The sequence below is a fragment of the Triturus cristatus genome, chromosome 9 (genome assembly GCF_964204655.1).
Source record: "Triturus cristatus chromosome 9, aTriCri1.1, whole genome shotgun sequence".
Taxonomy (NCBI): domain Eukaryota; kingdom Metazoa; phylum Chordata; class Amphibia; order Caudata; family Salamandridae; genus Triturus; species Triturus cristatus.
This window is the reverse complement of record NC_140592.1, coordinates 135,512,091-135,526,210: the sequence shown is the minus strand read 5'-3', so window position 1 is coordinate 135,526,210 and position 14,120 is coordinate 135,512,091. Positions and strand designations below refer to the sequence as shown.

The following is a 14,120-nucleotide window of genomic DNA, read 5'->3' as shown; positions in this document are numbered from 1 at the left end:
ACCCGCTTGACCCGTCCCCACTGGAGTCGGCGAAACCATCCCTTCCTCATCCCCACTCCATTCCAACATTGCGTAAACCAAAGCGGACGCAGAACCCTCGCCATACTCCTCACCATGAACCAGCGAACTTCCCGACCCCATACGCTCGCGACCACTCTCCCCATAAACCACCCTCGCTGTACCTCCCACCACCTTGTCCTGCCTCCGAACGCCTGACAACCCTGATGCACCCTCCCCACCAAGACCCCGAACACCTTCTGCCCAGGAAGGAAATATGTCCAGACCCTCTCCCTCCAGGCCCCCCCCAGCTGAATCCCCTTCACCAAAAAACAGCCCTCCCCCCTGCCCCCCCTTCCCCAGCCCTCCCCTGCTAATCCACTCTCGGTGAATGCCAACCCACCCCACCTGAAGATAGTGACTTCTCGAAGACCCCCTGCTCTCCATGTGACCTCAAATCCTGCTGCGGACACCACCCTTCCACTTGCGCCCATTCCCCCTCTCCTAAGGAGCTCGCCCCCACAGAGAAAGCTGCGCCCCCCACTGAAGAACTAGGAGAAAACAACAAAGGGCTACTAGGCTCTGCCTCTCTTCGAACCCGGTGCCTCTCGTCCAAAATGCGCGCCTCATAAGACCTCTCCAAACCCATATTACCTGACACCTGCTCCCTTGTAGACCCCGCCCCTGCCTCATGCCCACCAAAACTCCTAGCGAAAAAACGACTGTCTCCCACCTCACTCTCTGCTGGCCTAACAGAAAAAACGTCCCCACGCTCCTGAAACAATGCCTGCCCCAAGCCTGCAGACCTGGCTTCACTCGTATCGCGTCCCCCCTCCCTCGCGCTACATAAAGGAGCCTCCGGCACTGACGACGAGCGTCTCTTCGTGCCGCGCCCGCCCCCGCGCTTACCACCCATCGCGGGGGATGAAAAGGAACGCGCTGCTGCCACCGCTAAGCCCGCCCTGAGCCCAGCCGCATTATCCACTACACCCGCCCCCTCCGACACACCCGACCGACACGGTTGGCCATAACGAGCGGGGGCCGCCTTTTTCAAACGCGGGCGGCCCCGCTCACTCTCCGACATCTGCTTCGAGCGCTTCGGCGAGGTGCAAGCGGCCACTGCCGCCGCTACTCCAGCTGAGGCCTGCCGCGTAGGGCGCGACAGCCCCGCAACCTCCCCCACAACCAGGTCCATCCGGCCCGCTGCAGACAAGAGCCGGAGGGCCTCAAGAACTCGATAGTCGTGGGACGCCATCGCTAAACAAGACAATTACCCACTAAAAGCACTGACAAAAAACACCACTAGCCTAGCTCCCAGCCACCAGGTCACCAAACCTAAAATGGTGGCCGGGAGCAGGCGCCCAAAGCATTTATACTTGGGCTACATTTGGGCTACAAAAAGAAGCCCAAATTTGAAAATAGCCACGCGAGGCCAGCCACGCCCCCTCCCAAACCGCCCGGAGGTGGGGACTCCCTGCGGTCGCCTGCCCCCCCCAAGCCCCCCCTTACTGAAGTCCCAATCGAGCATTAAGATGTTGTAAAACATCGAGAGGCCTCCCCACCCGTCCCACCCCCTCGAACACCCATCCCATTCTTCCTTAACAGACTGGATGTCCCTACCATGAGAGTGACCAGTTGCCCCCTGCATGGGACAGGAGTACTGCCTCAAGGCCCCCCACTGCTCCTGTCCCGGCACCGGAGCTTGAAGCGGAGTCTGTCAGACCCGCCCCACTCCAGAGGTTGTCCGTCCAGCTGAGCTCGGCAGGAGTCCACAGCTGCAGGCCTGTTCCCTGCCACAGTGGCTCCTGGGGGGTGAGGCTCGGCTGGGGCGCACGGGCAGAGGAGATATCACGAAGCGACTTCCTGGGGGCGATGCTGCGGTTGATGATTAGGCACTCAGGAAAAGCAAAGCCGGAAGCGCACTCCACTGTTTCGGTTTGTTTCAGATTGCAGACCATGTTTTGGCGCTTCTCCGCCTTCCACGTACATTGCCAGTAAGGTGAAGATAAACCTGGAAAGATGGACAGGAAGCTCGGTGTACGAGTGCACCTACTGCTAAGAGCTGCGGCAGACTCACCCAGCGGCTCATCATTTCAAGGTATAAAACACGGAAAGAGTGCCGCGGAGCTGGGAACCGCCACTCTGAGAACACTATTTAATGCAGGCATCTAAATCCGAAAGTATAGGAAGCAAGCAGACTGCCGACTGACAAACTTACACAATTTGCTGAACTGCTTTAAGGTGACTAGGCTGAGCTCCCGGACAGTCCTTTCTCTCTTGCCTCTTAAAGCAATACAATAGGTCTTGCATTTACGCGAGTTTGAGCTATTGACATTGCAAATGATAATGCCTTTTATTTTTGTTTTTGTTTTTAAAACCTAAATAAAAGGCGTAGCCATTTACAATGCCAATAGCTTAGTCGCGTAAATGCGAGACCTATTGCATTGCAAATGCTTGTTATGGGAGTTTGTGGGATGTGATGCCTGATTTGAGGTGAGGTTGCAGTCTGTTCACTATTCTGAGGTGTTATCATCTGCCCCAATAGGGGCGTTTGCCCTTTGACCTCTATATCCGAAGCGCCCCTTATGTTGGTATAGACGTGAGGTTAATTGCATTAATGATAGATAACATGGAAAGGCAGAGAGCGAACTCCCTTGAAACCATTCCGTCCCCCTAAAAGAAGCCGTGTCTCATCTTTAACTCACACCCACACTGACTGTTCAATATATATCTCACTTTAGAGCTCTCATTTTGGGACTTCCGGCCACTGGAATTGGCCGACAGGAGAGGGTCAAATTATGCGGCAGGGTTGAGTAAATTATGTGGCAAAATAAGCCAAATTACACCGCATAATGCAGCACATTTCGTAATAATCTTACTTAATTATTTCGTCATTTTTAAACTTAAACTCTTTCTGGACATTGGCTGCAACTCATTGATAAAAGTTTAACACCCAAATATAGCAATAAGCAACAAAAAAGGTGGGCAGGGCAGTCCAGCTTTCCAAAGGGCCTTCCACCACATGGCAACAAGTGCCGCTGCATTTTTTAGTAACTTTTGAACCGTTTGAGCTAGAAACTATTTTTTTTGTTAAATTCTTCAGATTATACGGCAGCTGATGGACTATGTGGCAAATGCAGCCCAGCTATAATTATGTGAAAATCGCCGCGGCCACACACTCTCATAATTCCACTGGTCCGGACTATGGTGTGTGGCAGAAAAAAAACACATGCGGTGATGTGTGGTGCAAGAACATACATAATATACAGCCGGAAAGTGAACACTGTGGTATGCATTAGAACACGCCCACAGCGATGTGCAGAAGGAAGATGCATCACGTCAAGAGTGCACAATACGGAGCAGATCAGAAAAGCACACCGGCGTGAAGTAGAAAGGTACACCATGTGAAGAGTGCGCACTACAGTGTATTTTACGAAAAACACACACCGACGTGCATCCATTGAAGCAGATGGTAGAACAATACTTGCTCTGACGTGCAGTGCGTAAACATACACTGTTATGTGAAGTACAAGAGCACACAATGTGACCTGCAGTGCTGGAGCACAATGTGACATACAGTGCAGGAGCACAATATGTGACATGCAATGTGACCTGCAGTGCTGGAGCACAATGTGACATACAGTGCAGGAGCACAATATGTGACATGCAATGTGACCTGCAGTGCAGGAGCACAAAGTGACATACAGTGCAGGAGCACAATATGTGACATGCAATGTGACCTGCAGTGCTGGAGCACAATGTGACATACAGTGCAGGAGCACAATATGTGACATGCAATGTGACCTGCAGTGCTGGAGCACAATGTGACATACAGTGCAGGAGCACAATATGTGACATGCAATGTGACCTGCAGTGCTGGAGCACAATGTGACATACAGTGCAGGAGCACAATATGTCACCTGCAGTGCTGGAGCACACAGTGTGACGGGCATTGTAATACAGCACACTGTGATGTGCAGTGGCACGCACAGTGACATTCTGTGACAACGGGAGGTAGGGAGGAAGAAGCAACATGTGAGAAGTGGAAAGAAAATAGTACTTCAATCACAGCACGATCAGCTGAAGGACACTAATCCAAATAAATCCATCAGTATTTGTCCTATGCTCCAAATGCCGGAAGAGGAAGTGAAATCCTCGTGGGCTGTCCAATAAGGCGGTAACAAATAAGAGTGCCAGTGGAGCCAACAAATGGTAAGCGATGGGATGGGATTTAATCCCCTTTTAGTAAACACAAATGTCTCGCAAGTGAGAGCAAATGTGCTATCTCAGGCGAGACCTAAAAATGTACTTAAAGGGAGCTTTGCCTCCACCTGGAGGCATATTTATATCTCACTTCATTGTATTGGCAGATTAGTCTGTCTTTCTACCTCCTATGACAGGGGTCTTCAAACAGGGGGGCGGGCCATCACAAACATCTTTTGTCATTTATATTCTGAATGGGGGAAGTTATCAAAGGGGAAGGGACTCCAAATCCCCCCACCTCCATTTCTAATAATCACACAGTGGATACGTATGTATGTATGTATAGGTATTTATATAGCGCCAATCACCACTACGGGTATCTCAGCGCTGTACTCATACCTGGCTTTCCATGTGAGGTGTCCACTCCTGGGCACCTCCATGGTGAGGCCAGGCATCCCAGCGCTGTTGGGGCCGTTGTGGAGATTAAGCAAGCTATTGCCCAGAGTTGCAGCGTGGGACCCATGATTAGAATAGGCACTGAGGCGAGAATATCCGGTCTGCGGAATTTATAGCCCGAGACCCTGCCGCGACGGGAATCGAACCCTGGTCCCAGACCAGTGCTCTGCATCGAGGTCTGCCGCTCTAACCATTGAGCCACACTTCTCCACTTTAACCTTTACAGTTAGTAAGGGCTAGTAAGGTCTACCTGACCAGGACAGTAAGTTTGGCAATCATGCGTTTGATTCTATGAACAATACACGTACCCCGGCACTCATATGTAGTATTCTTATATAGTAAGAAATACGATATTATGCAAAGGATTTCATTGTCCTCTCGTACTAATTCAACACAGAGAGGTTTTTATGCAAAAAAGTATAAATATTTTTAATTTCATCAAAAAAGTTTTTGTATGTGATTCTGAACAAGACGTTTTGATAACATATTATTCCAAAGACAGAAACCCAATGGGACACCTTTATATATTTAGTACATTGGTATGTTGGAATTCATTTGTAGTTGGTGACATTGGTTCCGTAATCTTGATCTCAAGCGCGCTACAGCCGACACGTGTTTCGTCACGACAGTGACTTTTTCAAGGCTTTTTCAAATACGAAATTCAAATCTTAAAAGTCATATGGTCATCACCAGATTCTCAATGATTAAATGTTCAGATCCATATCAATGTTACCCAAGGTCTTCTAATTTATCAAAGCAGGGCTTAATGATAGTGAGACCTTGGAAGTGGCACAGCCTTCTCTGAAGCGATCCTATGAACGTGTTTTTATCACACTCTAAATAAATGCGTGGAAACTGATATTCATCATTCTCCTGGCTATGTCGTGGTTATTTCGAAAACGAACTTCATCCCCAAGAAACCTCGCGTCTGGATGAGCCCACTCCTCAAAAGGTCAAAATTTTAAGATAGTTGTGATGGGGATATCCAAAACTAAATGGGTCCCAATTTTGGGCTGTGATATGCCCCTGGTGAGATTTCTTCAAACTGCAGAGTAAATAGCAGCGTTCCCTCGAACCAGCTACGTTCGAGGAGTGGGCTGTCGTGACGAAACACGTGTCGGCTGTAGCGCGCTTGAGATCAAGATTACGGAACCAATGTCACCAACTACAAATGAATTCCAACATACCAATGTACTAAATATATAAAGGTGTCCCATTGGGTTTCTGTCTTTGGAATAATATGTTATCAAAACGTCTTGTTCAGAATCGCATACAAAAACTTTTTTGATGAAATTAAAAATATTTATACTTTTTTGCATAAAAACCTCTCTGTGTTGAATTAGTACGAGATGACAATGAAATCCTTTGCATAACATCGTATTTCTTACTATATAAGAATACTACATATGAGTGCCGGGGTACGTGTATTGTTCATAGTATCACAGGGCCACGTTTACGAGACCCAGGTGTATATGCACCCAAGGTAGTAGGGTGCATTTGTAACCCTTAGTGGCACCATTTCTATAAATGCTTCTGTTACAAAAATAAGAAAGTTAGTCACATTACCTTGTCTGATGATGTACTGATTACTGAAGTGCGACACAATCAAACACTACTACCGCTTTTACAATTGTACATGCATTTGATTCTGTTTTTAAAACGGTAATAGAACTTAACTGCAATGCTTAGATAAATCTAGACCTATTTAAACATTGCCCATTTAAGAGAATAATTGTGATTCTTTGTTTTTGGGGTGGGGGAGGGGGGGGCATTTAAAAGTTTTGAAGACCACTGTCCTATGAAGCGCTTGCATTGCAATGCACGGATGACTATTTTACATCTCAGAGGTACATTGAATTTTCACCCATTAAGTTCTCCATCATATATGTGTATTGTATAGAGAAATAATTATTTAGTCCTTCAGCAGGCTTTCTTGTTAATGTTTTAGTCAGGACTTAAAATGCAAGATGGAGGTATTGGCTTTTCCAGTGCTTCATTTAACCATGTTTTCCTTACCATGTGAGGTTGTTTTTGTTAATAATACCAAGTACCAAATGATTTGATACAACAAGTCCCATGTGGTTGTACGGTGGACACAACCACTTAACGAAATGATGTTTACAATGGTTTTTCTGTTCAAAACGCCTGATGCATATTGAGAAAATACCAGATTTTAATTTTCTTTTCAGTGAAGCGCTTCAGAGAACCAAAGCATGAGAGGCGTCCGTGGAGAATATGGTGAGTGATGAAATATTAATGATGTTTCCTAGAATGCATTGAGTTGCTTGATGATCAGCAGCTACTAAGTGAGAGAATGAATAACCATTTGCTAAGGTGATGTAAATGAAACCCTACTAATGGAGTCTGATGTCTGGGTATGGAAGACTGCAAAGAGAAAAGATGTCTGTCGTGATTTCCCTTGACACGAGACAGAGTGGAAATAAACGCAGTGTTTTCCCCTCTGCTAATGTGCCCCTGTCTTCTCAGCGTCTGAAGGAAAGGAGGCGTCTGCTCCTCAAACATGTCAAGTTGAGACATTGCATGTCACAGCTCAGTGAGCTGGACCATGTATAGGGTAAATGTTACTAATCAGAATACAGAGCTGGTGAGCAACAGCCAATGTGCCCTGTTAATGATATTTTATTAAAAATTAAAGTTGGTCAGTTCGTGCAGATACTATTCTCCACACTATGGGATTAAATATATTCAGATGGAAGAAATAAGGTACTATGGTGACGTTTAAGATCTGGGGTGATGCTTGACTCGATTGCTGTGTGTTCCGGAGAACAAGGTTCGGAACCTGGTTTCTCCATCGCTAAGCATGCGGTTTGATGACTCCCTTGTACCTCAGTTAAGTGAAAATAACTTGACATTGGTTCAGAGTAGTTGTTTGTGCAGGGAAGATGCATTGATCGTCACTGAGGCATAGAGTGAGGCATGCTTTACCCTGATGGATGTGCATTGAGACAGCTAATCGGCAGTACAAAAGGAGGTTTGCAGTGTACACAGCATGAGGATCCTCCCGCACCCTTCTACCTCAAAAATAAAATACACGCCTCCCCTGGCATTCATGCCAGAGTTATCATCCCGTTTGTTTCCTCATGTTTGAAGATAATCTCCGAATCCACTGCTGACTGTGCAGCAGATCGGAGGCAAAGATCACAAAATGGCTGGGCCATATGTCCTATAGAATGAATGAAAATGTACTTTCTTTGTTTGAATATGAAAGAGAAGATGCTGCTACTATCCAGTCTGCCCAACGACCTGCATTTTTTTTGTTTGTTATTAAATGTTTGAATGGCCAAAGAGAAGAGCCTTTGCGTCCCATGAACCTCATTCCATTACGTAAAAAAAGTTTGAATAACCTTTGGTATAGATTTGCTGGGTACTCTGGAAAATCGTACCGCTAATGCAAAGCAGTCAGTGGAACTGGCGAGTCATAGTAATGTGGACTGCTGTAATGTAGTCTTTTACAGGGCTATCAAAATAGCTCGGTGATAGGTTATTCACTGCAAAATTATGCAGAACAAAACTCACCAAAAAAGGCATTAAACACCCTCTACTGGCTCTCAGGAATTCCAGAATTAAATTTGCAATCCTTTGCATCGTTCCTGGAGGCTGTTCAGTGGGTGCCCTCAGCCAAGAAGTCTATGGAATTTCCAGTTCACTAAAACTCCAGAAGACATTTTAAACGGGCATTAATCTGATCTGTGGCATCTACAAGAGCAGTGTTGAATAAATCTAGAGAAGGGGTGCCTGATATTGTATTTTGTTGGACTCCACTTTCTCCGACCTCAGCATTCGTGGCATCTTATTTCTTTGTTTCATCGTGGAGTTCTACAGTAGTTCCAAGGTCACACATACAGTGATTTACAAAACTCCTTAATAAAGTACAGGCTGACTCTGGAAGTGTGGCAAGAGCATGATGGCTGCCAAGCAAGCACGTAGAGTTCTGTGGAGTATTTCCTCTTATTACAGAACTAATAATTGGTGCGCTGTGAGCTTCAGATTTCTCCGAGCTATCTCCACAGTGGCACTTTCTGGACCATCTCCTTACAGAATACATTCTAACTAAATTGCTCAAAATGCCCCATACCTTAAAGGAGGTGGAATTGTAATCCTCAAAAATGGATACGTTGGGATTGTTTAAAAACTAGAAATCTGATAGAGCAGATACTGTAGATTTAAAAATGGCAATAGAGTGAGTTACATTTTCCAGAGGATTAAAATTTAAGAGCTGTAAAATGGTAGCAACAGAGTTTCTCATGGGCATTCATACTTGTAAATGTTTCCTAAAGGGGCAGAAAGCTAATCTTGAAATTTGCCCAGGAGCTGCATTGATGTTAGAAAAAAAAGTCAGTAGATGAGAGGCCATTCACGGACAGCCTGACAAATGTATTCCCTCTTCTGTAACCTGTGTAAAGAAAAGTAGTTGGAAACATTTCCTAAGAAATGTTTTACAGATTGTTTTATGATTTATAAAATCTGTTGCATTTGTAGCCCCAGATTTGGTCCAAGCCACTTCCGAAAGGTCTATCTGTAAATATTCAAGGCCCTTCACGTTAGTCCAAGGTGGATGGGCTTCGGGAGTTTCAAAGTGGACTATTGGGTCCTCCTGTAAAAAGAAGAAAAAAAAATTCGGCCAAACTGCATTGCATTCAAAGATCACTAAAATGAGGTATTTGTGGTTCTCTAGCAAGATTTATTTTTAGCACATACTGCAAAAAGTCCCGTATTAAGCATCTCTCCATTTCGGGAGCTTCCTCTTAAATTCAGGGAGGTGCTGTGAATCCTCTAAGTAATTATGGCTCAATTATAAGCAACAAAGTGTATCCAGTTTCATATTCCTACATCCACAGAGGGCTGATAACGCCGGTATCTGTATTTATAATAATTAGGAACACCACTCTATCAGGAGTATGCCCCTTAAGAAATGGAGGAATAACAGGGATCTGTGTTTTTGCATGTTATTCCTCATTTGCTGACATTTTTTTACACCAGTAGATTTTGCCTCCTTTGAGCAGGTGGAACCTGTTGGAGCTGACAATTTCTTGAGTTTCTTGTAATTCCTCATGCAGTTGGTAACTACCGGGCTTCCAGGCATCCGGTAATGAGGCCTTAAATGTAGTAATACTTCCTTGGCCACCTATCTCGGGGGATTGTGTTCCAAGAATTGAGATAAAAAAATTCTTTCTGTACCTGTATTTAAGAAATCACCAAATCAAAGACTCCATGTTCATGAAGATTTTAGGGATTAATTCCTGCCTACCCCATGGAAAGTCATCTTCCTTCCTACTGCTCCAGGTTTGAAGACAGTGTAATGATAACAGAATATTTTGCATAGTATTCTGCAAAGTACTGAGCACAGAATCTGTCTGGAGAGGAACACGCTCACTATCGAACGCATGGTGCTAGTCTTGTGCCATGGGAGGAAGGAGCACCAGACTCTGCCCCTGAACTTTCTCAAAAACCAACCCACTCGGGAGCTTTCTTCATCCGTAGCCCTTCATGCAGACCCAGTCACCATTGTCTCAACATGCTCCTGTCTTCCTGCAGCCAAGAACAGACAGCAGCACCCCTAGCTGCTGACACTCCTAGTTCCAGGATGCAGATGAAGGGTTATCTGCTTGGTCTTGACAGAACAGAAACACCCTGTCTGGTCAGGTCTGGTCCTGCCACCCCAAGACCTTCCAGCAGCACCTTGAAAGGCTGAGTCACCTGATTTCAGTGAATCCGGTATCTGCGTTACAGGATCTCAATGCAGCACCCCAAAACCTGTCTCTTAAACTTCTGAATCTGCACAGACCCCCAACCATTTGTCTTCACCAGCTGCCAAGCATTGCCAGGGTCCCATTACATCGTCAGCAGTACCCAGGACTCTGCAATCAAGCACCAGATGCCAATCAAGACCCATGGTCTTGAAATCTGATGTCAGGACTGTGGCCTGATATCCTGATTGCGTACCAGTGACCAAGCGGCACCAGTCTTCCCAAAGCTTGTACTCTGGCATCAGCATCCAGGAACCTGCACACCAATGACTGACCCGGCAGCGGCTTCCAGGCAGCGCCCAGGGTTTCTCCTAGGAGCAGCAGCACAGAGCCACCTAGTCTTGCATAGGAGGCACTCGGTCACTGCACTCTAGATGCACAAGGATCTTTGGCCAATCCCTACCTCCTGTTACCCTATGCTATAACTACATTCAGGTCCTCAAGGTGCCTATTCTCTGTATTCAGGAATCTTGTACAGCTGCTGCTTGAGATAAACACGTCCATAGCGGTCAGATGTCCCCTTATCACGTGACACATGCAGCTGATTCTTGCTTTTTGCAAACAGCACTTTGCATGCTGGGAATTGAGGCCATATTTACACCGCTTAAGGTGGAACTTCAACTCCCAGAGTGTAAACTGCTTTTTCACACTACAGTAACGGTGTCAGAATCCAAACATGTATATTGTTTTGCTGATTTCTATAAATAAGCGTAAGAGCTGCCATCTTTGTCTTTTTTGTAAATCACTTTTGTGTCACATTGCTCATGTGAAATGTTAGTTGCTATGGAAGAGTGACTAAGCACTGTGTTTTGACCTGAACTCGTAACTGCTTTTGCTTTCACAGGTTCCTAGACACTTCCAAGCAAGCCATAGGAATGCTGTTCATCCACTTTGCTAACGTCTATTTATCGGAGCTCACCGTAGGAGACCCTTGTTCCCTGTAAGTTTTCAACATTTGTTTGTCAAACACCTTAATACAATTCGTTTAAACTTTTTCAAGTTTAATGCAGATTAGAGATTAAAGGGTAAAACTTAGTGACCGTGTAGAGAGATCATATATACGTAACCTAACATTACGCCGGTTGTGGTTGAAAAAACAGCTGTGTATAAGAGGAACGTCATGGAATGAAGACCTCTACATCTTGCATTATAAGCTCTTCTTCCATCCTTTGCAGTTAACAGGTTAAATCAAATGGACAACACAACCTCAATGTATTATTTAAATGAACAGTGGCACTAGGGCCAGGGTCTTCACTCTAGAGGCGTATGCAGTCGGGTGCTGGCTCCTACCGAGAAGTTATCCATTCAAGCAGTGCACCTCCCAGGTCTTCAGAACTGTAAACTGATACTACATTAAGAATCGTGAATGGGAATTAATGGCAAGGAAGAGTGGAGCAGGGAGTCGTCTCTCTGTAGAAACCTACAACTGGGGCGCAAAAGTAAGAGGCGGCTCCCTCTTACCTATGCGTTAATCTGTGGTGAATGGGAGGTGAAGGTAGCCCATCCAGAGAAGCAATGGGCCGGGAATGGGCAGGCGAAACTCCAACCTAGTTTAATTGGCGCCCTCCATCCCCTCTCCGCTGACCTACTACAAAGAATGATTAGAGTAGAATGTTTCAGGGGAGAGGGTGGCCCTGCAATTTAATATCTGCTATCTGTGCTCCCTTCCAAGTCTCTGCCTTGCGTACCTCTAGATCGAGCCAAACACAAAATGGAATCCAGTCTGGCTTCATCCATGTGTCATTGGTGCCCCACCCACATCCTCTACATACAGAAGTAATATAGACATGACATTCATGTCCCACATGGGTGGGTAATCAATCTGGTTGTAGTGGACTGACAAACCAGTTTACAAATATGGAAGAGGCCGTTTTCCCACCTCGCCCTCCCTAGCAGGCAACAAGTAAAAGGAATTGGATAACTGCCACCTCTATCGGTCCTTCTTTTACTTATCCGGATAGATGGAACCTGATCAATTAGTTCAGACCCCTGCTGGTCCCATCCGCACAAACTAAAGTGGAATCACTCGCATGGTGTCGGATAACCTCTTATTGTGAGCAACTACTCCATGTGAGGGACATACGAGTACTGCTGTGCCATTTTGTGCGGACTCTAGTTCTGTGTCTCTGTACTACAGCTGCGTGATGTATAAAGGCGGCTACCGCCACTTGTATTCCCATGATGAGTCGAAACCGCTAACCTGATTTCATTGAATTTGCTGAAGCACCAATATTGTTAACCTGGCAGAGATGCGTGTGATTAACTAGTCCACGCTGATTTGCAACGCGTCACAAACACTTTCACGGCTCTACATAACATTTTCCCAACATACCTCAACAATTGCATCTCCTTTCACAAACCTTCCAGACACCTCCACTTGTCTGGACTCCTACTTGCACAGATGCCACACGTACGGAAAACGAGATCCAGCGGTCGAGCCTTTTCCTACGTCACTCTTCTAGCGTGGAACGACCTGCTGCCACTCTTATGATCCTTCTCCTCGACTTCCAAAAGAAGCTGAAGACCAGGTTTATAGAGAAGTCCCTCTAGGTGCTAGGTTTAGCTACACACCTTCCCAGCCTCAATTGCTCTACAAATCTGCATAACATAAACGTTAACGCACATTACTGACGGCTGTTGACCAACAAATAACATCTTCAATGAAAAATCTGTCCTCCGACACAGACGAGAAGAGAAGCAAACTCAAATCACGCATCTCTCATGCCAGATTATGGTGATGATTTATGATGAAGCGATACGTTTCAGGGAGGAGCTGGCCCGGCAGTTTGAGTGGACTGTTCCTATTGGAGCGGGATCAAGGCGGATTTGCATATTCCTTAGTCCAAATTGAGGTGGCATGCTGTGCGAAATAACGATGGCCCTGGATGCGGTCCCAGTTACTACCAGCGGCTGAGATTACTGCATGCAATAACTACTTGCAACTCCCGCGTTACCTACCACAGTAGTTTATTCAATACTATTAAGGACTGTTAAAGTTTATGCAAATCGTTTTAAAACCTACATGTACACATGTTGAAAAAATTAAACGCCCCCTCCCCCGCTTATAAAAAAGGCAGTTGATAAACACTTTGCCACATTAGTAAACAGCACATTTATTTGACCTATACATTTTCTGGTCAAAAGGGCAGCGGTCATTAATTACAAGCAGCTCGTGCCCCTTTCTCACCTGTAGAGAACCTGGCCCCTAATAACAGATGCCACGTTCTGCAAAAAGGATGTCTGAGGTCACTGTGCCCCTCCAGTGTATATCCCTTGTCTCGTAACAGGTAAACGTTTTCCTGTGTGACAGACGTTGGTGACCCCGTAGCAGACACAGTCCATTATAGCCACTCCTTCAACGAAACCGTAATTGTTACAATTGTAGTTAATTCATTGGCGGACTGCAGGGTTTCTATTTTTCCCTGCTCATGCGCCTCATTGTTGCAAATCGCTGCATCAGGACTCGGTGGCTCTGCAACGCTATTCATACGTACCCTTAAACAAAGCAAACAAAAAACAGAATGGGATTTTCCGTCTATTGGCGCCACCTTGTGGCTATTTATAGGAGTAAATACGTTTTATAAATTCTACAATTTTGGATCGCGAACGGCTCGCTGTACATGTTTTTTTTGGATTTGGCGTTATCAAAATCTTTTCATTTTACTAAAATTGTACATATACTTCTAGTCTTACTGC

General features: G+C 45.6%; 1 protein-coding gene across 2 annotated transcripts in view; it reads left to right on the top strand.

Moving 5' to 3' along the window:
- STIMATE (STIM activating enhancer) overlaps window positions 1-14,120 on the top strand; it is a 144,967-nt gene that overhangs the window by 85,163 nt on the left and 45,684 nt on the right. For both annotated transcript variants that reach the window (XM_085624538.1, XM_085624539.1), the window contains exons 2-3: window positions 6,846-6,894; window positions 11,269-11,364. In XM_085624538.1, the coding sequence (XP_085480664.1) occupies window positions 6,846-6,894; window positions 11,269-11,364 (145 nt within the window). The remainder of the gene's footprint in view (window positions 1-6,845; window positions 6,895-11,268; window positions 11,365-14,120) is intronic.